This window comes from Saimiri boliviensis, chromosome 20 (genome assembly GCF_048565385.1).
Source record: "Saimiri boliviensis isolate mSaiBol1 chromosome 20, mSaiBol1.pri, whole genome shotgun sequence".
Classification (NCBI taxonomy): domain Eukaryota; kingdom Metazoa; phylum Chordata; class Mammalia; order Primates; family Cebidae; genus Saimiri; species Saimiri boliviensis.
Window position 1 is genome coordinate 33,008,494 of NC_133468.1, and position 19,277 is coordinate 33,027,770.

At 52.9% G+C, this 19,277-nt stretch overlaps 1 protein-coding gene and 1 non-coding gene across 10 annotated transcripts in view; one reads left to right on the plus strand and one right to left on the minus strand.

Annotated features, from left to right (window-relative positions):
- CUX1 (cut like homeobox 1) overlaps nucleotides 1–19,277 on the plus strand; it is a 471,463-nt gene that overhangs the window by 371,729 nt on the left and 80,457 nt on the right. For 4 of the 9 annotated variants that reach the window (XM_074390311.1, XM_039460711.2, XM_074390310.1 and 1 more), the window contains 3 exons: nucleotides 3,861–3,919; nucleotides 7,821–7,869; nucleotides 9,469–9,565. In XM_074390311.1, the coding sequence (XP_074246412.1) occupies nucleotides 3,861–3,919; nucleotides 7,821–7,869; nucleotides 9,469–9,565 (205 nt within the window). Of the gene's footprint in view, nucleotides 1–3,860; nucleotides 3,920–7,820; nucleotides 7,870–9,468; nucleotides 9,566–10,601; nucleotides 11,274–12,775; nucleotides 12,842–14,071; nucleotides 14,174–15,971; nucleotides 16,826–18,982; nucleotides 19,149–19,277 lie in introns of all 9 variants that reach the window. The other 5 variants (XM_039460705.2, XM_039460704.2, XM_074390308.1 and 2 more) reach the window with 3 other exon arrangements.
- LOC120360439 (small nucleolar RNA SNORA48) lies at nucleotides 8,049–8,185 on the minus strand. The gene has a single exon (XR_005576937.1). It is a non-coding gene; the product is annotated as a small nucleolar RNA SNORA48 (small nucleolar RNA).

Genomic DNA, 19,277 nt, shown 5'->3' on the forward strand with positions numbered 1-19,277 from the left:
GGCAGCCTCCCCCAGGCTCCGTCCAGCTCATCTGCCCAAGACAGGAAATGTCACCTCAGGTTGACAGAAGAGATCTTGGGGACTTCCTGATGAAACAGCCCCACAGGTAGATGGCAGAACTCTCCGTGGAAGCTGTTTAGCGCTCAGTAAAAACCCACGTCCAACTAAAATACAGTCACGCGTCACCTAACAGTGAGGCTGCGTTCTGAGAAATGCGTCATTAGGTGAATGCGCTGTTGTGCAAACATCAGAGTGTGTACTTGCACAAACCTAGATAGTAGATGTATTTTTATTTATGCATATTTTTCATGTGGAAAACCAAATGTCCTGGCACCGTTACTCAACAGTCATTTTCCCTGCTGCATCCGCAGTGCCTTTATAAAGGACCGTACATCAGCTTTCTCCATATGTTCCATTAGAATCTTATGGGACTTAGGCCAGGCACGGTGGCTGAAGCCTGTAATTCCAGCATTTTGAGAGTCCCAGATGAGCGGATCACCTACGTCGGGAGTTCAAGACCAGCCTGGCCCGCATTGTGAAACCTCATCTCTACTAAAAATACAAAAATTAGCCAGGCATGGTGGTGGACACTTGTAATCCCAGCTACTTGGGAGGCTGGGGCAGGAGAATCGCTTAAATCTGAGAGGCAGAGGTTGCAGTGAGCTGGGATTGCACCACTGCACTCCAGCTTAAGTAACAGATCAATACTCCTTCTCAAAAAAAAAAAGAAAAAAAAGAGTCCCACTATCGAGTTCCCAGAGTTGCCAACATCTGCTCTGGTTCCTTGCTGCGTGCAAACCCTTTAGTAATTGCTGTTATTCCCATTTTACAGATGAGAAGTTGATTAACTTGTTCATAGGCACCCAGCTTGTAAGTGACAGACTCAGGCTCCAGGCTCAGGCCGCCAGCCTTCTTGGTCTGTGCCATGCCAGGCTGTGAGGTGCTCCGTGCGCTCCTCCTCCTCTCTGCCTTATTCCCTGCGGTCTCTTGTTCTCCGGATATGACCATGTTTATGCGTGCTCTGTGTCCAGCCTCGGTGATGGTGACTGTCTGATGCACATTTTGGATCCCAGAGACACGGAATAATCTCCTGCAAGGGAGGACCGGTACCTGAGTACTTCCTGCTATGTGATAATAGGGAAGAGGATGAAGTAATAACTTCCTGACAAGCACCTTCTGAGAATCTTTTGTAGAAAAATGAGTGCCTTCTACCTCCTGTTTATTAGGACTGAGAAAACCATTATAATATACAAATTTGGCGGGAGGCTTTCAGAAGGACTTAGGGCAGAGCAATTTCATGCAGTGGGAAAGGCACACACAAGAAATCGTCAGCAAAGGCAACGGAAAAAGACGGGCCCAATGAAGGCCGGGCAACTGGAATCCCAGCGCTTTGAGAGGCCAAAGTGGGAGGATCGCTTGAGCCCGGGAGTTTTAGTTAATTAGTTATTAATAATGTGTGCTTGCGCAAACCTAGATAGTATATATATTTTTATTTTTGCATATTTCTCATATGGAAAACCAAATGTCCCAGTACCATTACTGAACTTCAGTCATTTCCTCTGCTTTCTCTGTGTGTTCCATTAGAATCTTAGGGACTTAGGCCAGGCACAGTGGCTCAAGCCTGTAATCCCAGCACTTCGGGAGGCTGAGGAAAGCAGATCACCTAAAGTCAGGAGTTCGAGACCAGCCTGGCCAACATGGTGAAACCTCATCTCTCATTATTATTGAATAATAGGTTAATCGCTAATTATTAACTAATTAGGGATTAATTTGTAAACAGCAGACAGGTTGGGATCTGGATGGCGCCATCTCCTCCCCAAAGTCTAGAACGTTCTCAGTTGACTGTAAACAGTGGTCTTAGCCATGGCCCGTCAAGCAGAACCTGAAAGGGCGCCTCCAGCTGGGCATGGTGGCTCATGCCTGTAATTCCAACACTTGGGGAAGCTGAAGTGGGAAAACCACTTGAGCTCAGGAGTCTGAGACCAGCCTGGGCAACGTCGGAAGACCCCATCTCTAAAAAAATAAAAAATAAAAATAGAGTAGCCAGGCATGGTGATGTGCCTCTGTAGTCCCAGCTACTCAAGAGGCTAGGACAGGAGGATCGCTTGAGCCCAGGAGTTGGAGGCTGCAGTGAGCTATGATCGCACCACTGCACTCCAGCCTGGGTGACAGAGCAACACCCTTTCTCTTTAAAAAAAAAAAAAAGAAGAAGAAGAATGACAAGAATGATGTATGTTCACCTCTAGCTTGGAAACATGCGGAACGGCCAGAGCACCCTCCCAGCACCGCCCTTCCATGTTCTTGTTTTATGTAGAGTTGCCTCATTTCCTCCTAGGAGCTACCTTTAGGAAAGATCAAAAGCAAACTAGTCCAAAAACACCTTCAGAGAAGAAAGCACCCCCTACAGACCACCCCGTAGCAATGGCTCTGCTAGCAGGAAAGCCCTACGGAGCTGTGGGCAGAAACGGTCACATCAGTCTGGGTGCGGTGGCTCACACCTGTAATCCCAGCACTTCGGGAGGCTGAGGCAGATGGATCACCTGAGGCCAGGAGTTCCAGACCATCCTGGCCAACATGGTGAAACCCCGTCTCTACTGAGAATGCAAAACAAAATTAACCAGGAGTGGTGCTGTGTGCCTGTAATCCCTGCTACTGGGGAGGCTGAGGCAGGAGTATTGCTTGAACTTGGGAGGCGGAGGTGGCAGTGAGCCAAGCTAAGATCACACTAGTAATGCACTCCTGCCTGGGCGACAGAGTGGGTGTCCAGCTCCACTAAAAAAAAAAAAAAAAAAAAAGGCCACGTCAATCCCCAGTAGGCTCACAGACGTTTCTGGAGCCCACTGGGGCATCACCGTACTTTGCAAATGTGCTGCCACTCTCCCAGGCCCCTGAGAGGGAGCAGCATCTCTTGGGCAGGGTCCTCCCCACAGGACTGAGACCAGCTGGCTGTCAGGGAAGCCACCAAGCACCCAGCTGAACAGACCCCTAGTCCTAAAACCCAGCATCCTGGAGTTCAAGAGTGCAAAGGCTTTTGCCCTGATGCCTATTTGATGCCTACTCTCAACACAAAGGGGCTGTGTCTCTCGTTAGCAGGGGTCCCCCCAAAGGTGTTGACAACCAGCTGGATGAGTCCCTCAGCCTCACAGATTTTGTTTAAAACCACACGCTGCTCTTCAGACACCAAGAAAGCCTCTCCTGTTTGCTGTTTCATGGTGCTTCCTGCGAAGGGGACCTTTCCTCCTCTGGTTTTCTCCTCTGCAAAGATTCTTTCTTCTGTTTTTTGGGTTTTTTTTCTTTCCGGGTGGAGGGTGCTTTTTTTTTTTTTTTTTTTTTTAAGAGGCAGGGTCTCCACTCCTCACTCTGTCACCCAGGCTGGAGTGCAGTGACACAATCATAGCTCACTGCAGCCTCCAACTCCTGGGCTCAAGCGATCCTCCCACCTCAGCCTTCCAAGTAGCTGGGACTACAGGCATGTACCAATGCAGCTAATTTTTTTTTACTTTTTATAGAGATGGGGCCTCACCATGTTGCCCAGGCTGATTTCAAACTCCTGGGCTCAGGCAGTCCCAAAGTGCTGGAATGACAGGCGTGAGTCACCACACCCAGCCTTCGTTCTGTTTGGCTAAGTTGTACAGTACAACCTTACAGCAGCCTTACGTGCACTGCCGTACCTGGGCACGCGCTGCCACTGGGCAGGTGAGGAGCGTGAAGGACAAAAGATGTCCCCAGCACTGTCGACTGCCATCGGCAAGGGCTGGCTTCCCCTCACAGGCACAGCTGGCTGTTGGGTGAATGCCACCATGAGGTCCGTCATCCTGTTGTCAGACATGGCCACTGATCGAGTTCTTCTCTGTTTTCAGCAACTGGAAGAAAAACTCAAAGGCCAGGCTGACTATGAAGAGGTGAAGAAAGAGCTGAAGTAAGTACGGAGACCCCGGTGGCCCCTCACGAGCTGGGGCACGTTAGGGCCATCTGCCGACAATGCCAGGCTGGTGACAGGCAGCCTTGGCCCCCTGCCCTTTGGCCCAGCAGATGCCCATAAATTCAGCCAGAGCTCCGCCACTCCATGGTGTCCTGGGCTACCCAGTGCTGTGGACATTTGCACTCAGGCCTGTCCCTGCATTCTTTGGACTTTTTCTAAAAGCTGTGTAGTTCAAGTATTCCAGAATGTAGGGGAATCAGGGGCATAGCACCTTTACAGAAACGATCAAATAAGACCTTGTTCTGCAACTATAAATGCCCCACACAGAAGCAGAGCACAGGAGGGAACCGTTTTCGGGTTGAAGGCGGGCACAGGGCCTCACGCTGCCCTGGCCTCCTGGACTCGGAAACTCCATCTTCCAGTCTCTGTTCTCCATCTCTGAGGCTGTGGCTGAAAACTTGTCATCTTTTCAGGGCTACCGATGGCATGCTCAGTTCTCAGCCTTCAAGGTTCCCTGCGTGGCCACCAGCCCCCACTGCTGCCTCCTCTCCCCGAGCCCGCGTTGGCACTCTGCAGCTCCCGGGCCCTGGTCCTTACCCGTCCCCCGACATCCGTCATGCTCCAGGCTCCTGACCTCCCTAGCCAGCCTGGAGCCTGTGGTCAGTCCCTCTGTGTGCACACAGCTCCCCCTGGACCGGCAGCCATTCCAAGCCCCCCCACCGCCGGCATCCTTGCTTCACTCCTAGATGATTAAACACTGCACACGAAGGTTGCCTAGGGCGTGGTGACCGGCCCCACGGGTCCCCCTGTGCTTCTCCCTGCTGGTGCTCTGCTAGTTTGGGGCTTCCTCGGGGGTTCATCCCTGCCCTCATCACTGTTACCGCAACCTCTAACCGCAGACACCCTAGCCCTCTCTGCCAGGGACGGACTCCTTTCGCTTCATCCCTGCCTGGAACCCCGCCTCTGGTCTTGGGCACCACCTCCCGTCTCTGCAGACTGCCCCCCTCCGCCCTAGACCTCGGATCCCTTCCTTCCTGTCCCCCTCTGCTGTCCCATCAGCCCCTTTCGCACTATTTTCCATTTCTCCTTTTAAGATGAGCCCAGACCCACTCACCAGGTTTTCTTTGTACTGTTAATTCCATCCCACCGAGAAAAGCTCCTCGGGCATCCTCTTGAACCATCTCACTTCTGTGGCCAGCCGCCTTCTCTCGCCTGGGACCCTCGCCTCCCCGGCATCTGCCGGCTCTCGTAGTCCCTGTCCCCACCATGCTCTCACCTCGAGCGGTCTCCTCCCCTTTCCAGCTGCAAAACCTCTGCCAGCACCTCCTCAGACGGACCCCTACACCCCTCAATTCCAGCCTCTCTAACTTCTTATTCAACATTACCTGGTTAACCTTCTCTACCTGCCAATCTTATCCCGATCTTTCCTTCCTTTCCCTCTTTTTCCCTCTTCCAAAAAAAGAAAAGGAAATTGGGCCTTCTAATTTTGAGTCAGAGAAACCCTGCTGTGAAGGCCTTTCCCAGCCTGAGAGTTATTCCTCTTCCTCCTGCTCCTCTTCCTCCTCCTCCGGGGAGCTAAGGCTTGTGGCTCCAGCCCGCAGCACATACCTGTCTACGCCCTCCTATCCACCCCCCGCTGGGCCTCAGGCTGCCCCTGCCCCACTACAGGGCTGCCTCGTCAGCCCGACTTGTCATGGCATTCCTGCTGACCCTTTCTTCTGGCATCTGCACACGACAGGCCCCGCCACCATGTGCATGCCTGGAAGCCCCACTCAGCTGGCTTCTTTGCCCAAATGTGCTCCTAGCTTCCCACTCACTTCCCGGTGAACCAAGTGCGCTGCAGACGTCCTGCAGACATCCCCTTCCCATCATCGTCCCATTTCCACTTTCCCACCCCCACGCGACAGGCTGTGCTGACCTCAGATCCTCATGCGCTGCAGCATAAGACACCGTGTCCCTGCAGGGCTCATTCTCAAATGCTTGCTCATCATGACGCTGAGACGTGGTCTCCAACCCAACAAGATCCCTCCTGCTGGGGTCCCCACAAGTTCTATCTCTTAATGGACCACTCGGAATGTTGCCTATTACCTGTAATTGGTCTGTAAATTTCCTGGAGTACGGACCAGGAGTGGTTCTGATTTTCCACGGTGACAAGCAGATAACAGGTTGCTGGTAAAATGTGTAGCAGAAAAGACACCTGGTCTTTTATTACATAATCCTAAAGAAAAAAAGGAAACAAAGGACAGGATTCCATCTTATGAAACCCCTTTCGGCCGGGCGCAGTGGCTCACACCCGTAATCCCAGCACTTAGGGAGGCCGAGGCTGGCGGATCACCTAAGGTCAGGAGTTCGAGGCCAGCTTGGCTAACATGGTGAAACCCCATCTCTACTAAAAATGGAAAAATTGGATGAGGTGTGTGGCTCACGCCTATAATCCCAGCACTTTGGGAGGCCAAGGTGAGCGGATCACAAGGTCAAGAGATCGAGACCATTCTGGCCAACGTGGTGAAACCCTACTAAAAATATAAAATTTAGCTGGGCATGGTGGTGCATGCCTGTAATCCTAGCTACTTGGGAGGCTGGGGCAGGAGAATCGCTTGAACCTGGGAACTGGAGGTTACAGTGAGCTGAGATCTCGCCACTACGCTCCAACCTGGTGATAGAGTGAGACTCCATCTCAAAAAGAAAAAAGCAAAAATTAGCCGGGTGTGGTGGCACACACCAGGGGGACAGAGGCCAAAATTGTGGCTGCAGGGACGCTGTGAAGGTCCGGTTGACTCGGTACCTGCAAGTCGTAAATCTCACGGTGCAGCCAGCCTGGTCTGGGTCTCACTCTTCCATGCTTGGTATTTCAAAGAAACAGTTGCAACTCCTTGGAAGCCACGTAGCCTCACTTCCCCTCTTCTCCCTGGGAAGCTCAGCAAAACAGGGACATCCACAGCAAAAGGAATTCAAGACACAGTAATAATCCTGGGGACCGGGACTCATTCAGGCAGCCCAGAGACTTTAGTGATCGGGGCACAGCCCTTTCCAGTGCCGGTAAGAACAAGGCAGGGAGAAGTCACCCTCTCCTGTCACACCTTTATCATTGAGCTCCTTCCCCAACCTGGGGCTGCAGAGGGGGTCTGCCCACCTCGCTTCTGAGCCATCCGAGTCTAGGACGTTGCTCTTTGCGTCTGTCCCCTGGTCCCCAGCTGGGTGCCAGTTAGGAGTGAGGTGTGGGCAGTGGCCGCCCTGGTGGGTTCCTCTCTCTCTGGCTTCTCCTTACAACTTTTTCCTTCCCTTTAAGTTTTACAAATAGATTCCTCTTGCAACAATGTTATGTCTGTATTAAACTTTAAAATTATACTCTGAACAGACCTGGTGTGATTCCATATGGGATGATTTACATGCTAGGCAAGAAACTTTCGCCAGCCAACTGCTAGTTGAATAGTTATTCTAGAGACATTATCAGATTCTATTACTGCCAGGGAAGTTGTTAAAGTTGACAGTTCCTCAGTTCCTGGAGAGCAGGAAATTGTAATGTTAATGCTTATTAATGTGACTGTTGTCAAAAGCGTAAGTGGAAAATAACCTCTCTGGGCCGGGTGTGGTGGCTCACGCCTGTAATCCCAGTACTTTGGGAGGCCAAGGTGGGCGCATCACTTGAGGTCAGGAGTTGGAGACCAGCCTGGCCAACATGATGACACTCTGTCTCTATCAAAAGTACAAAAATTAGCTGGGTGTGATGGCACATGCCTGTAATCCCAGCTACTTGGGAGGCTGAGGCAGGAGAATTGCTTGAACCTGGGAGGTGGAGGTTGCGGTGAGCCGAGATCGCGCCACTGCACTCCAGCCTGGGTGACAGAGTGAGACTGTCAGAAAAAAAGAAAATAACCGCTCTGTCGTGCTCTTGCAGCATTCTGAAGTCCATGGAGTTTGCACCACCCGAGGGCGCTGGGACACAGGTATGCGTCTTGTTCAGTGGTCAGCACCAGCGGCCCAGCTGCTGGTCACTGCCGGTCCCCCCGGCCTGCCCCACTATCTCACTGTTTGTACGAAGCCTCTCCCTTACAGCCAGTGAGTCATACTTCAGGAACATTTAACCAAGTGAAAGCCAATTATCTTTTTTTCTCTCTTTTTTTTTCCATGCGTCCAAGGCATGAACCAGGCATGGGCACAGATCAAAAGCCAAGCTGGGGGTGAACAGGGATCACTTTGTCCCTGGCTAACAGGAGATGGGCCCTGCCAAAAAGCAAATTATCTTTAACTAAAAAGAGGAGAAAAGAGAAAAGCTAGCGTTTTCCAAACTGGTAACCGAAGTGAAATTGTGATTTCACTTGAGCAGGTTCTAAGAACGTAAATAAAAAACAATTTCAGATTGTGTTTAAGAAGTACGAACTCAGTAGCTCATGCCCGTAATCCCAGCCATTTGGGAGGCCAAGGCAGGAGGATTGGCTTTGAGGCCAAGAGTTCCAGACCAGCGTGGGCAATATAGCAAGACCATGTCTCTATAAAAAAGAAGAAACTAGCCAAGTACCACGGCATACGCCTGTGGTCCCAGCTACTTGGGAGGCTGAGGCAGGAAGGTCACTTGAGCCCCATAGTTCAAGGCTATAGTGAGCTACGATTGCCCCGCTGCATTATTCCAACCTGGGCAACAGAGTGAGTCTCTATCTTTTTTTTTTTTTTTTAATTGCGTTAAAGAGCAGTCAAAAGTGGGTTGGTTTAGGAACTTTCGTTACAAACTACCTCCGTAGAGAAGGCTCAGGAGCAGAATGACAGGGGCCCACAGTCGTCTGGTGGCTGATTAAAATTGACATCCCAGGCCAAGTGCGGTGGCTCACACCTGTAATCTCCACCCTTTGGGAGGCTGATGTGGGTGAATCACTTGAGGTCAGGAGTTCAAGACCGGCCTGGCCAACACGGTGAAACCCCATGTCTACCGAAAATATTAAAAATTAGCTGGTCATGCTGGCACATGCCTGTAGCCCCAACTACTCGGGAGGTTGAGGCAGGAGAATCACTTGAACCCAGGAGGTGGGAGGTTGCAGTGAGCCAAGATCATGCCACTGCACTCCAGCCTGGGTGACAAAGCAAGACTCCGTCTCAAAAAAGTAAAATAAAATAAAATTGACATCCTAAGTGGAATCTGACTCCTGATACCAGCAGACAGCCCACATCTTTGTGGCTGGCATAAAAAAAAAAAAAGAAAGAAAAGTTCTCTTTACAGTTACTTTTGAACACTGGTTTGTGGCTTGGCAGCCAGTCCTGTGGCCGAATGAGGCGGTTTAGGTCACTGGAGTTTAGGAACAGATGAGAGAATAATTAATTGTTTAGAACCTCTGCAAGTCTAAGAAAAATGACTTCCACTAGAATCCATTCTTTCTAAAGGGAACTTGTTTTTAACGTGTGTTAAACGTCTTACGAAGAAATCAGCTGTCTGTAGCCCACTTGGGAGTCAACTCGAGAGCTGGGTGGGAACGCAGACCGATGGAGGGAGGTGGGGCCCGGGGCCTGGTGGCCGGCCCTGCAGTGAGCCCTCCCCGCCGCCCTGCCCCGTCTAGGATGCAGCCAAGCCCCTGGAGGTGCTGTTGCTGGAGAAGAACCGATCGCTGCAGTCCGAGAACGCCGCGCTGCGCATCTCCAACAGCGACCTGAGCGGTAGGTTGGCCGGGCCTCGTGGTGTGCGCTGCTTGGTTCACTTCCAGGGGTCGTTCGAGGAAGAGAAAAGCGAATCGTGAGTCTGAGCAGCTGCACGGCTGGAAAAGCGCCAGTGGTCGAGAACCTTTGACTAACGCGTGTTGGGTACCCTCCCCCTCACCGCTCCTCCCTTCCCTTCCCCGCCCTGCTTAACAGCTGGATGCCGAGTCGGGCCCGCCGCAGAGGCTCTGCGGAGGTCAGTTAGGAGCAGTGGGGCTGGAGACCCCAGGAGGAACAGCTAGGAGGGCGTCGGCTTTTCTGATCTGTGTCTAGTTGTGCTGCACAGGGGCCAGGGGCACTGTGAACCCAGCCTCGCTCTGGTGGTGTTTCCAGGGACAGCCGCGGCCTGCGGGGTCCAGTAGAGGTTTTTCTTCCTTGGTCAGGTTTCCCCTGGGGACGCGTCCCCCCCATCCTTAGCCTTTCTTGGCTCATCCCACAAACGGTGGCATCACTGACTGTGCTTCTGGTCTGGGCAGGTGGTGAAACGCGTACAGGTGTCTCGGGCTCCGATGGTATTGCATTCTCGAAACGGGTGCGCGCCTCCAAATCGAGGGGGTTCGGTACGGTACATCCGCCTCAGAGCTAGAGGCGCGAGCGGATCCATTGGTCCGAAAATGTCAGTGTTTGCTGCTTCTCCGGCCGGGGCCAGCGGGCCCAGTAAGAGGCCTGCGACCCGTCAACTCTTCCCTGTGTGTGTCACCGGCTCCTTGTCACGCTAGGAGTTTGAATCTCTGTCAAGGGGACTCTCCAGGCTGCAACGTACAAGAAAGGCGCAAACATGAATGCATGTTGCTTGTTTTGGGAAGCCTCGTTTGGCTGACTTACAAATTGAATCGGAAAACAAACCAACCCACCTCATTGGCCCTTGTAAAAAAAACCTGCAGTCTTTTTTTTTTGGTTTTCCCTTCTGCGGGGGCAAACTTTTGCATTTTGGTCTTGGTGTTTGTTTCCCCCTTTGGAATCCCCCATAATGCATTCTGTTTGCCCTTCCTTGTAGGGTCAGCCAGGAGAAAAGGTAAAGACCAGCCTGAAAGTCGGCGCCCGGGATCTTTGCCGGCCCCCCCTCCTTCTCAGTTGCCCCGCAACCCGGGGGAGCAGGCTTCCAATACTAATGGTACACACCAGTTCTCACCAGCGGGGTTAAGTCAAGACTTTTTCAGCTCATCCCTGGCAAGCCCCAGCCTACCCCTGGCTTCTACAGGAAAATTTGCACTAAACTCTCTTCTCCAGCGACAGCTAATGCAGTCCTTCTACTCCAAGGCTATGCAGGAAGCCGGAAGCACAAGCATGATTTTTTCAACAGGTCCATACAGCACAAACTCCATATCTTCCCAAAGTCCATTACAACAAAGCCCAGATGTCAATGGCATGGCCCCATCCCCCAGCCAGTCAGAAAGTGCTGGGAGCGTCTCCGAGGGCGAGGACATGGACACTGCAGAAATCGCCCGGCAGGTCAAAGAGCAGCTGATTAAGCACAATATCGGACAACGGATTTTCGGACATTACGTCTTGGGACTGTCTCAAGGGTCCGTGAGCGAGATTCTGGCGCGGCCCAAGCCATGGAATAAACTGACTGTTCGCGGCAAGGAGCCATTTCACAAGATGAAACAGTTCCTCTCTGATGAGCAGAACATCCTGGCCCTCCGTAGCATCCAAGGCAGACAAAGAGGTGAGAGACTGGCGTTGGGTGGCACCAGCGGGTGAGCGCGTCACGGAGTTGCACGCGTGTGTGTGCATGCGTGTGTGTGTCTGTGTGTGGCTGACAAAACATTTGCACATCACATCAGGTAAAGCTCTCTCTACTTCTGCCACATCCAGAGCTCAAGGGTGGCCCGGCATGAGTTAAGGCTGTTAGATTTGGGAGATCTGACCTTTGAAACGCACTCAGCACTCCGCACTTAGGAAACCCAGTATTTCCATACCGTAGATCGTATCAGAGGGAATTGCGCTACGTGGCGCATAGCGTCTCGGTATGCTTAGTGGCCATGGGTCCAATTGGCCTTGGGGGCTGGTCTCACTTTTGGGAGGATCCCTTGGGACCCTTCTAGCCCCATAGCAGCAATGTTGACTGGGCGGGATCCTCGTGCAGAGCTGGTTCTGTAGGGAGAGCACATCACAGACACCTCCCCTCTTCCCACCACACAGAAGAGGGCGTGTCCCGTGGTCACTTTCCCTGCATCATTCACGGTCCATTAGGTGATTTGGGTAGCCTTATGAGCAAGACAGGCTTGGCTTGAGTAAAATACACAAAAGTTTTATTCAAATACCCTTCCTACCCCACCCTCTGTAAAAAGATAAAATGTCAGTCGCATTCATCATTTCTAAAATCTCAGCCGGGTGCGGTGGCTCACACCTGTGATCCCAGCAGTTTGGGAGGCTGAGGTAGGCAGATCTCTTGGGTCCAGGAGTTCAAGACCAGCCTGGGCAACATAGATTTTGTGTTCTTTTGATCTACACAAAAATCAAAAGATTAGCCAGGCGTGGTAGCGTATACCTGTGGTCCCAGCTACTTGAGCGGCTAAGGCGGGAGGATGGCTTAAGCTCAGGTGGTGGAGGCTGCAGTGAGTCATGACTGAGCCACTGCACTTCAGCCTGGGCAACAGAATGAGAGCCTGCCTCAAATTTAAAAAAAAAAAAAAAAAAAAAAAAAAGTTCCTTTCTTATTGAAGACCAGGGGATCAATGTGCCATGTCAACAGAACTATAGAGAGGGCGTTCCATCAGACGTGTTTGAAACACCCTGAAATTTAGACTCAAGCGGAGCAGGGAGAGGCTTTGAAGAGCATCAGTTTGCACCGAGAACATGCAGTGTTTTATGAGGATGTTAACCGAAATCGAATGTCTCTGGATGATTAATGTGAGCTTTGTTCTGGGGGCTGGCGGGTGATCCTACTTCAAGGCAGTCCCCCCATCCCTTGGACCTCCCTGGCCCTGGTGCCGCAGGTCGCTCGTGAGGTTTCCCCATCTCCTTTTGCAGCAGACCCACGGCCTCTGTGGGCCGGTCAGCCAGGGAAGGGCCTCTCAGAAGATTCTAGAAACTCCCGAGTTGCACAGGCAGCCCTGAGCCCTTTCTTTAGCGACAGGAGGCTCAGATTTCATGTCACACAGCCCATAACGTCAACACCACCATTCCCCTGATTGTTTTGTTCTTACCACACTTGTTTTTCAACAGAGAATCCAGGCCAGAGCCTGAACAGACTATTTCAGGAAGTACCGAAACGAAGAAATGGGTCTGAAGGTATGTCGCAGGCAGGTGTTTTCTTTGCAGTCAGTAACCTAGGGAAGCAGCATGTCCTTAGCTGTGTATTTGGGTTAAAACTATGCCGTGTGATTCTGGCCTGGAACCTGATGGAAAAACAGCTAGTAAGTATAAAACAAGGCACGGGTTCAACCACACCCAGCCCCTTCCTCCTGAGCTGCCTGCCTCCTCCCAAGCACAGGCAGGGGCAAAAAGAGGCACCCGCCAAGCTAAGCCCCCCGAATCTGAATCCCAGCCCACTCCAGATACTAATTACCCGGTCCGCTATTTCTCAGATGCAGGTGAAAGAATGACAGCAGTTGCTCTGAGAAAAGGCAGGTGACCCCGTCACATTAAATACTGCTGCTTCCTTGTATTTTTTAACTCGGAAACACCCGAGGTCCCACGGAATGGACGCATCCCACATCATCCCGGTGGCAGACTTGTTTTTAAACAGTGGTATGCTTGTTTTGAATGCAGTGGTTCCTATTTAGGAAGGCAGTGAGAAATTAAACTCTCCGGGCGGCTTCCAAAAAGAGCTGGGGCCAGCCCCTGGGCCACCGTCACTTTATCTCGTCTGCATGTGTGCCTGCACCAAACGTCACCACGTGGCCGAAAGAATCTATCCTCGCCCCTTAGGAATTGCCACGGGTTCCTACCCTCGTTTGTAAATTTTACAAAGACATTATATTGTGATCATAGATGGAAACAATTTTTTAAGTTTAGCCTGTCTTTTTTCACCCTGTGCATCTGAATGATTGATAGAGAATCAGCCTCAAACCCTTCTGCCCTCCTCTCCCGTTGATCCCGTGTGGGACGCCAGCCTCCAGTAAACATCCCACCCCGAGGATAGTCAGTCCCAAGCCACAGCAGTTGCTCCTAAGTGACTGAGGAAAAACATTCCCTTTTAATCACTCACCTTTTATATATATATATGTATATATGGATGGATCAAATGATCGGTCCTCCCGGGTACTAACCCACGGGTGGTGTCTGGCTCTGGCAGAGTAAACTTGACCGTACGGTCAGCTCCAGGAGGAAATCCCTCCTGCCTGGTGTCACTGTGAAGTCACACTCACAGCAAACACAGGCCACTGGGAGGCCACATCTGCCTCCTTGTGTCACCGGCCTCCACACAGTGGGGCTGTTTATCGGAATGATGTCATCGCGCAGCGCTGACTTCCGTCCGAGGTTTGGGTTTGATGTCATTGGTGCGACTTCTCCCCGCAGGCAACATCACCACCCGGATCCGAGCCTCCGAGACTGGCTCCGATGAAGCCATCAAGTCCATCCTAGAGCAGGCGAAGCGGGAGCTCCAAGTGCAGAAAACCGGTACAGCTTCCATTTCTTCACCCACTGTCTTCCAAACTTAATTAAGAGAATTGTCATGAGTGCTCTGGTCAGCGGTAATTAACTATTTATTTATTTATTTATTTTTTAACAATAATGAGTGCCAGTTCTCAAGCATTTAGGCACAGAGAGAGAAGCAGGTCTGTGTAATCTGCATTTGCCTGACAGTTACCTTTTTATTTATTTTATTTTATTTTATTTTTTTTGAGATGCAGTCTCACTCTGTTGCCCAGGCTGGAGTGCAATGGCGCAATCTCAGCCCACTGCAACCTCTGCCTCCCGGGTTCAAGCGGTTCTCCTGCCTCAGCCTCCCGAGTAGCTGGGACTGTGGGCATATGCCACCATGCCCAGCTAGTTTTTGTGTTTTTAGTAGAGACAGGGTTTCATCATGTTGGCCAGGGTGGTCTCAAACTCCTGTCCTCCAGTGATCTGCCCACCTCAGCTTCCCAAAGTGCTGGGATAACAGGCATGAGCTACCGTACCTGGCCCCTTGTTGCAATTATTCACAGAAATTACACTCCTCAGCTTTGACAGAACCACTCGCATTTGAGAATATAGCACAGGAAAATGAATACTAAGTATAAAAATTATCAGGGGCCAAGTGTGGTGGCTCACACCTGTAATCCCAGCATTTTGGGAGGCCAGTGGGGGAGGATGGCTTGAGTTCAGGAGTTTAAGACCAGCTTGTGGCCGGGCGCGGTGGCTCAAGCCTGTAATCCCAGCACTTTGGGAGGCCGAGGTGGGTGGATCACGAGCTCAAGAGATCGAGACCATCCTGGTCAACACGGTGAAACCCCGTCTCTACTAAAAATACAAAAAATTAGCTGGGCATGGTGGCGCGTGCCTGTAATCCCAGCTGCTCAGGAAGCTGAGGCAGGAGAATTGCTTGAACCCAGGAGGCGGAGGTTGCGGTGAGCCGAGATCGCGCCATTGCACTCCAGCCTGGGTAACAAGAGCGAAATTTCGTCTCAAAAAAAAAAAAGAAAAAGACCAGCTTGTGCAGCATAGTGAGACCTTGTCTCTTAAAACACTAGCCAGATACAGTGACATGCACCTGTGGTCCCAGCTACTTGGGAGGCTTAGCTGGGAGGATTGCTTGAGCCAGGGAGGTGGAGGCTACAGTGAGCCATGACCATGCCACTGCACTCTAGCCTGAGCAACAGAGCGAGATCCTGTCTCTTTTAAAAAAAAAAAAATTCTCGGTCCAGGCACAGTGGTTCATGCCTGTAATCCCAGCACTTTAGGAAGCAAAGGTGGGCCGATCATAAGGTCAAGATATCAAGACCGTCCTGACCAACATGGTGAAACCCTGTCTCTCCTAAAAATATAAAAATTCACTGGACGTGGTGGCACACATCTGTAGTCCCAGCTACTCGGGAGGCTGAGGCAAGAGAATCTCTTGAACCCGGGAGGTGGAGGTTGCAGTGAGCTGAGATCGTGCCACTGCACTCCAGCCTGGCGACAGAGTGAGACTTCGTCTCAAAAAAAAAATTATCAGGGAAAGGAGGAGCAGGAGGGCGTTTTCACTGACTCCCTCTTGATTGCCCTCCATACCAGTGTGTACCTCGGGCCACCAGGTCATCCAGCGGCAGCCTCAGGGCCTGGTTCTTGGTTTAGACGAGATGCCTGAATGTTATCACTGACAGGGGACGTGCTGGGGAAATAGACAGTGCGGTTCTCCCAAATAACTCAGATTTGCGGTAGGTCAAGTTAGGGTGAGAAGCGTGTCCCCAGCTGAAGGGGGCCACCCCGCCACAGTCTCACCCCTTTCTCCATGCAGCAGAGCCGGCCCAGCCTTCCTCCGCATCCGGCAGCGGGAACTCCGATGACGCCATCCGCTCCATCCTGCAGCAAGCCCGCCGGGAGATGGAGGCCCAGCAAGCCGCCCTCGACCCCACCTTAAAGCCGGCACCGCTGTCCCAGAGCGACATCACCATCCTCACCCCCAAGCTTCTGTCCACCTCGCCCATGCCGACCGTGTCCACCTACCCACCTCTTGCCATCTCCCTGAAGAAGCCCCCCGCAGCTTCCGAGGCGGGTGCCTCTGCTCTGCCGAACCCCCCGGCCCTCAAAAAGGAGGCCCAGGACACCCCCGGGCTGGACCCCCAGGGCGTGGCTGATTGTCCACAAGGGGTCCTGAGACAGGTGAAAAACGAGGTGGGCCGCAGCGGCGCGTGGAAGGATCACTGGTGGAGCGCGGTGCCGGTGCAGCCGGAGAGGAGAAACGCCACTGGCTCCTCCGAGGAGGCCAAGGCCGAAGAAGCGGGCAGCGGGAAAGAGAAGGGCGGTGGTGGCAGCGGCGGCGGCAGCCAGCCTCGGGCGGAGCGCAGCCAGCTCCAGGGACCCGCGTCGTCAGAATACTGGAAGGAGTGGCCCAGCGCGGAGTCCCCGTACTCCCAGAGCTCAGAGCTGAGTCTGACTGGGGCCAGCCGCAGCGAGACGCCACAGAACAGCCCCCTGCCATCCTCCCCGATCGTGCCCATGTCCAAGCCCACCAAGCCCTCGGTCCCCCCGCTGACCCCCGAGCAGTACGAGGTCTACATGTACCAGGAGGTGGACACCATCGAGCTCACCCGGCAGGTTAAGGAGAAACTGGCCAAGAACGGCATCTGCCAGAGAATCTTCGGGGAGAAGGTAAGGGATCTGACCGGGGGCTTTGGTGCTCCCACCTCCTCTCCTTGCTGAGGACCAAGTGTCTATCCCAGAGCCCGTGGCCATCACCCTTTTCGACTCACCCAAGAGCGGAGCAGAAGGAATCCTCCGCTCTCAGACTTCCCAGGGTAGGGCTGGTGAACGTTCCAGCCCCTGATCCCATTTGCCGATCCCCGACTGCAGCCAGGTTCTGGGCTCGGCCCCTCGCCCGTGCACTACCCTTTCGACCTCTCAGTCACACTGGGAGGTGGATGATTAATGTCTCCATTTGACAGGGAGGGGCACCAAGGCTTGGGGAAGTTGACTACTTGCCCCAAGCTGGTGGCAGCCAAGTCCACACCCAGCTTTTGCTGCCAAGGGGAGCAGAGAGACACCCCTGTGGCCTGCTTTGGCCGAAAAAGATCTCATCCGATCACCACATAGAGGAACGACCGGCACGCAGAGAGCATGATTGTCCCTTTCTTGTGTGACTCTTGGATATTGTTCAGCCAGAGAGGTCAAGCAAGCAGCTCAGGGACACACAGCTCAGGGATGGCCCCCGCAGGGTGGCCCGTGTTTCCCCACCGTCCTTCCCTGGCCCGGGAAGGTGTGATCATGCACGGACGAGCTTCCAGGCCTCTCTGTTCTTGGCACTTTCCTGGTCATTGAGATTCAGGATGATGAGGGTTAACTGTGCCTGTCAAATCTAAAGCAACCATCATGCCCCAGTGTCATTTTATTTATTTAATTTTTGAGACAGAGTCTCGCTCTGTTGTCCAGGCTAGAGTATAGCGATGCGGTCTCGGCTCAGGCAACCTCCCCTCCGCCTCCCTGAGGGTTTAAGTGATTCTCCTGCCTCAGCCTCCCCAGTAGCCGGAATTACAAGGGCCCACCACCATGCCCAGCTAATTTTTGTATTTTTAGTAGAGACGGGGTTTCACCATATTGGCCAGGCTGGTGTCGAACTCCTGACTTCAAGCGATCCCACCTGCCTTGGCCTCCCAACCTCCTGTCGTTTTAGATTAACTAATGGGCTGCTGAATGGAATGAGGAGCACCCCTCCTCTAAAAGGCACCTTCCTGAGGGGGCACGTGGCTGAATCAGTAGGGACAATCCCACCCCCACCCCCACAGCCAGGGTCCCTGCACGCACCGTCCTGCACTCCCCACCCCGCCTTCCACTCAGTGTTTGTCGTATGCTGTGCCGTGAATCTGGGTGATGTCCAGGGGCCAGCTTTGCCCTGATTTTGCAAAAGGTGAAGGTGGGGGCGACTAGAAATGAAGATCAGTATTTCAAGCCCCTTGAGATTTCTAGTTCAGTGTTACAAAAATACCATCTGAGAATATTGAAATAGACATTCGTGCTCATGCCTTAAATTTAGCAGAGACTTAATAACATTGAACTTGGTTGGCCCGTTGAGTGCAGTTTTATTCTGGAACTTGAGAACTTTTCAAAAGAGTGATCGGATGCAGCCCCTAAATATCCCAGGGCTGCATCTGTGTCCTGTGGGGGGTGTTTGTGGCTATACATATGTATGGCCATCTGGGAGCGTCAGGAAACGGGTGCGTACACGCAACTCGGCCATCATCTGTGGCGGGATGTCACTCCCAGGCCGGCTCCCTGGGTCCCGCCTGTTCCCCGCTGGGCCCCCACCTTTGATCAGGATGTGATCAGAGCAAGCAAACCTTTCAAAATGGTGGCCTGGCTCGGCGTTTGCAGGGGACACCAGGTCCCCCCATCTCACTGGCACCCACTGCCCCAACTCTGGAGGGTCCTGTCCTGGCACCTTGGCCTTCCTTGGTACCACCAGGCAAAGAGCAAGGTGCTTGTACACACCTCCTCCACAGAGTGTCAGGATGACAGTCTGCAGTCTTGGCAGGACCAAGACCCTGGGAGGAGAACCTCTTCTCTCCCTGAGAGCTACGAGCTGTGGCTATAACCATAGCTCCCCAAGAAGTCCCCCTGTGCTGGGGCCTCAGCCCACCGCTGACGTTTAAATGCTTCTTCCCTGCCCACGAGCTGTCACCGGGGCCGTGATTCCATGCTCAAAAGTCAGCCCTAGACACGCCCTCTGTGTGTTGCGTGTGCATTGCAGCAGCGTCCGTGGCATCGTGCTGATACCCAGCCACTGATGGCCATGTGTGTTTGTTGCCACTCCAGGTGTTGGGCCTGTCCCAGGGCAGTGTCAGCGACATGCTATCCCGACCGAAGCCGTGGAGCAAGCTGACGCAGAAAGGCCGAGAACCCTTCATCCGGATGCAGCTCTGGCTGAATGGCGAGCTGGGCCAGGGTGTTCTACCCGTCCAGGGCCAGCAGCAAGGGCCAGGTAACGGGGGTCCTGCCGCGGGAGAGGGGCTGCCCCCACTGTAGCAAAGACCTGGTCACTGTAGCAGCCCCACCTGGACTATGCAGAGAGGGAGGAGGGAACTTCTGCCCCGAGAGGCGGCCCACTCCA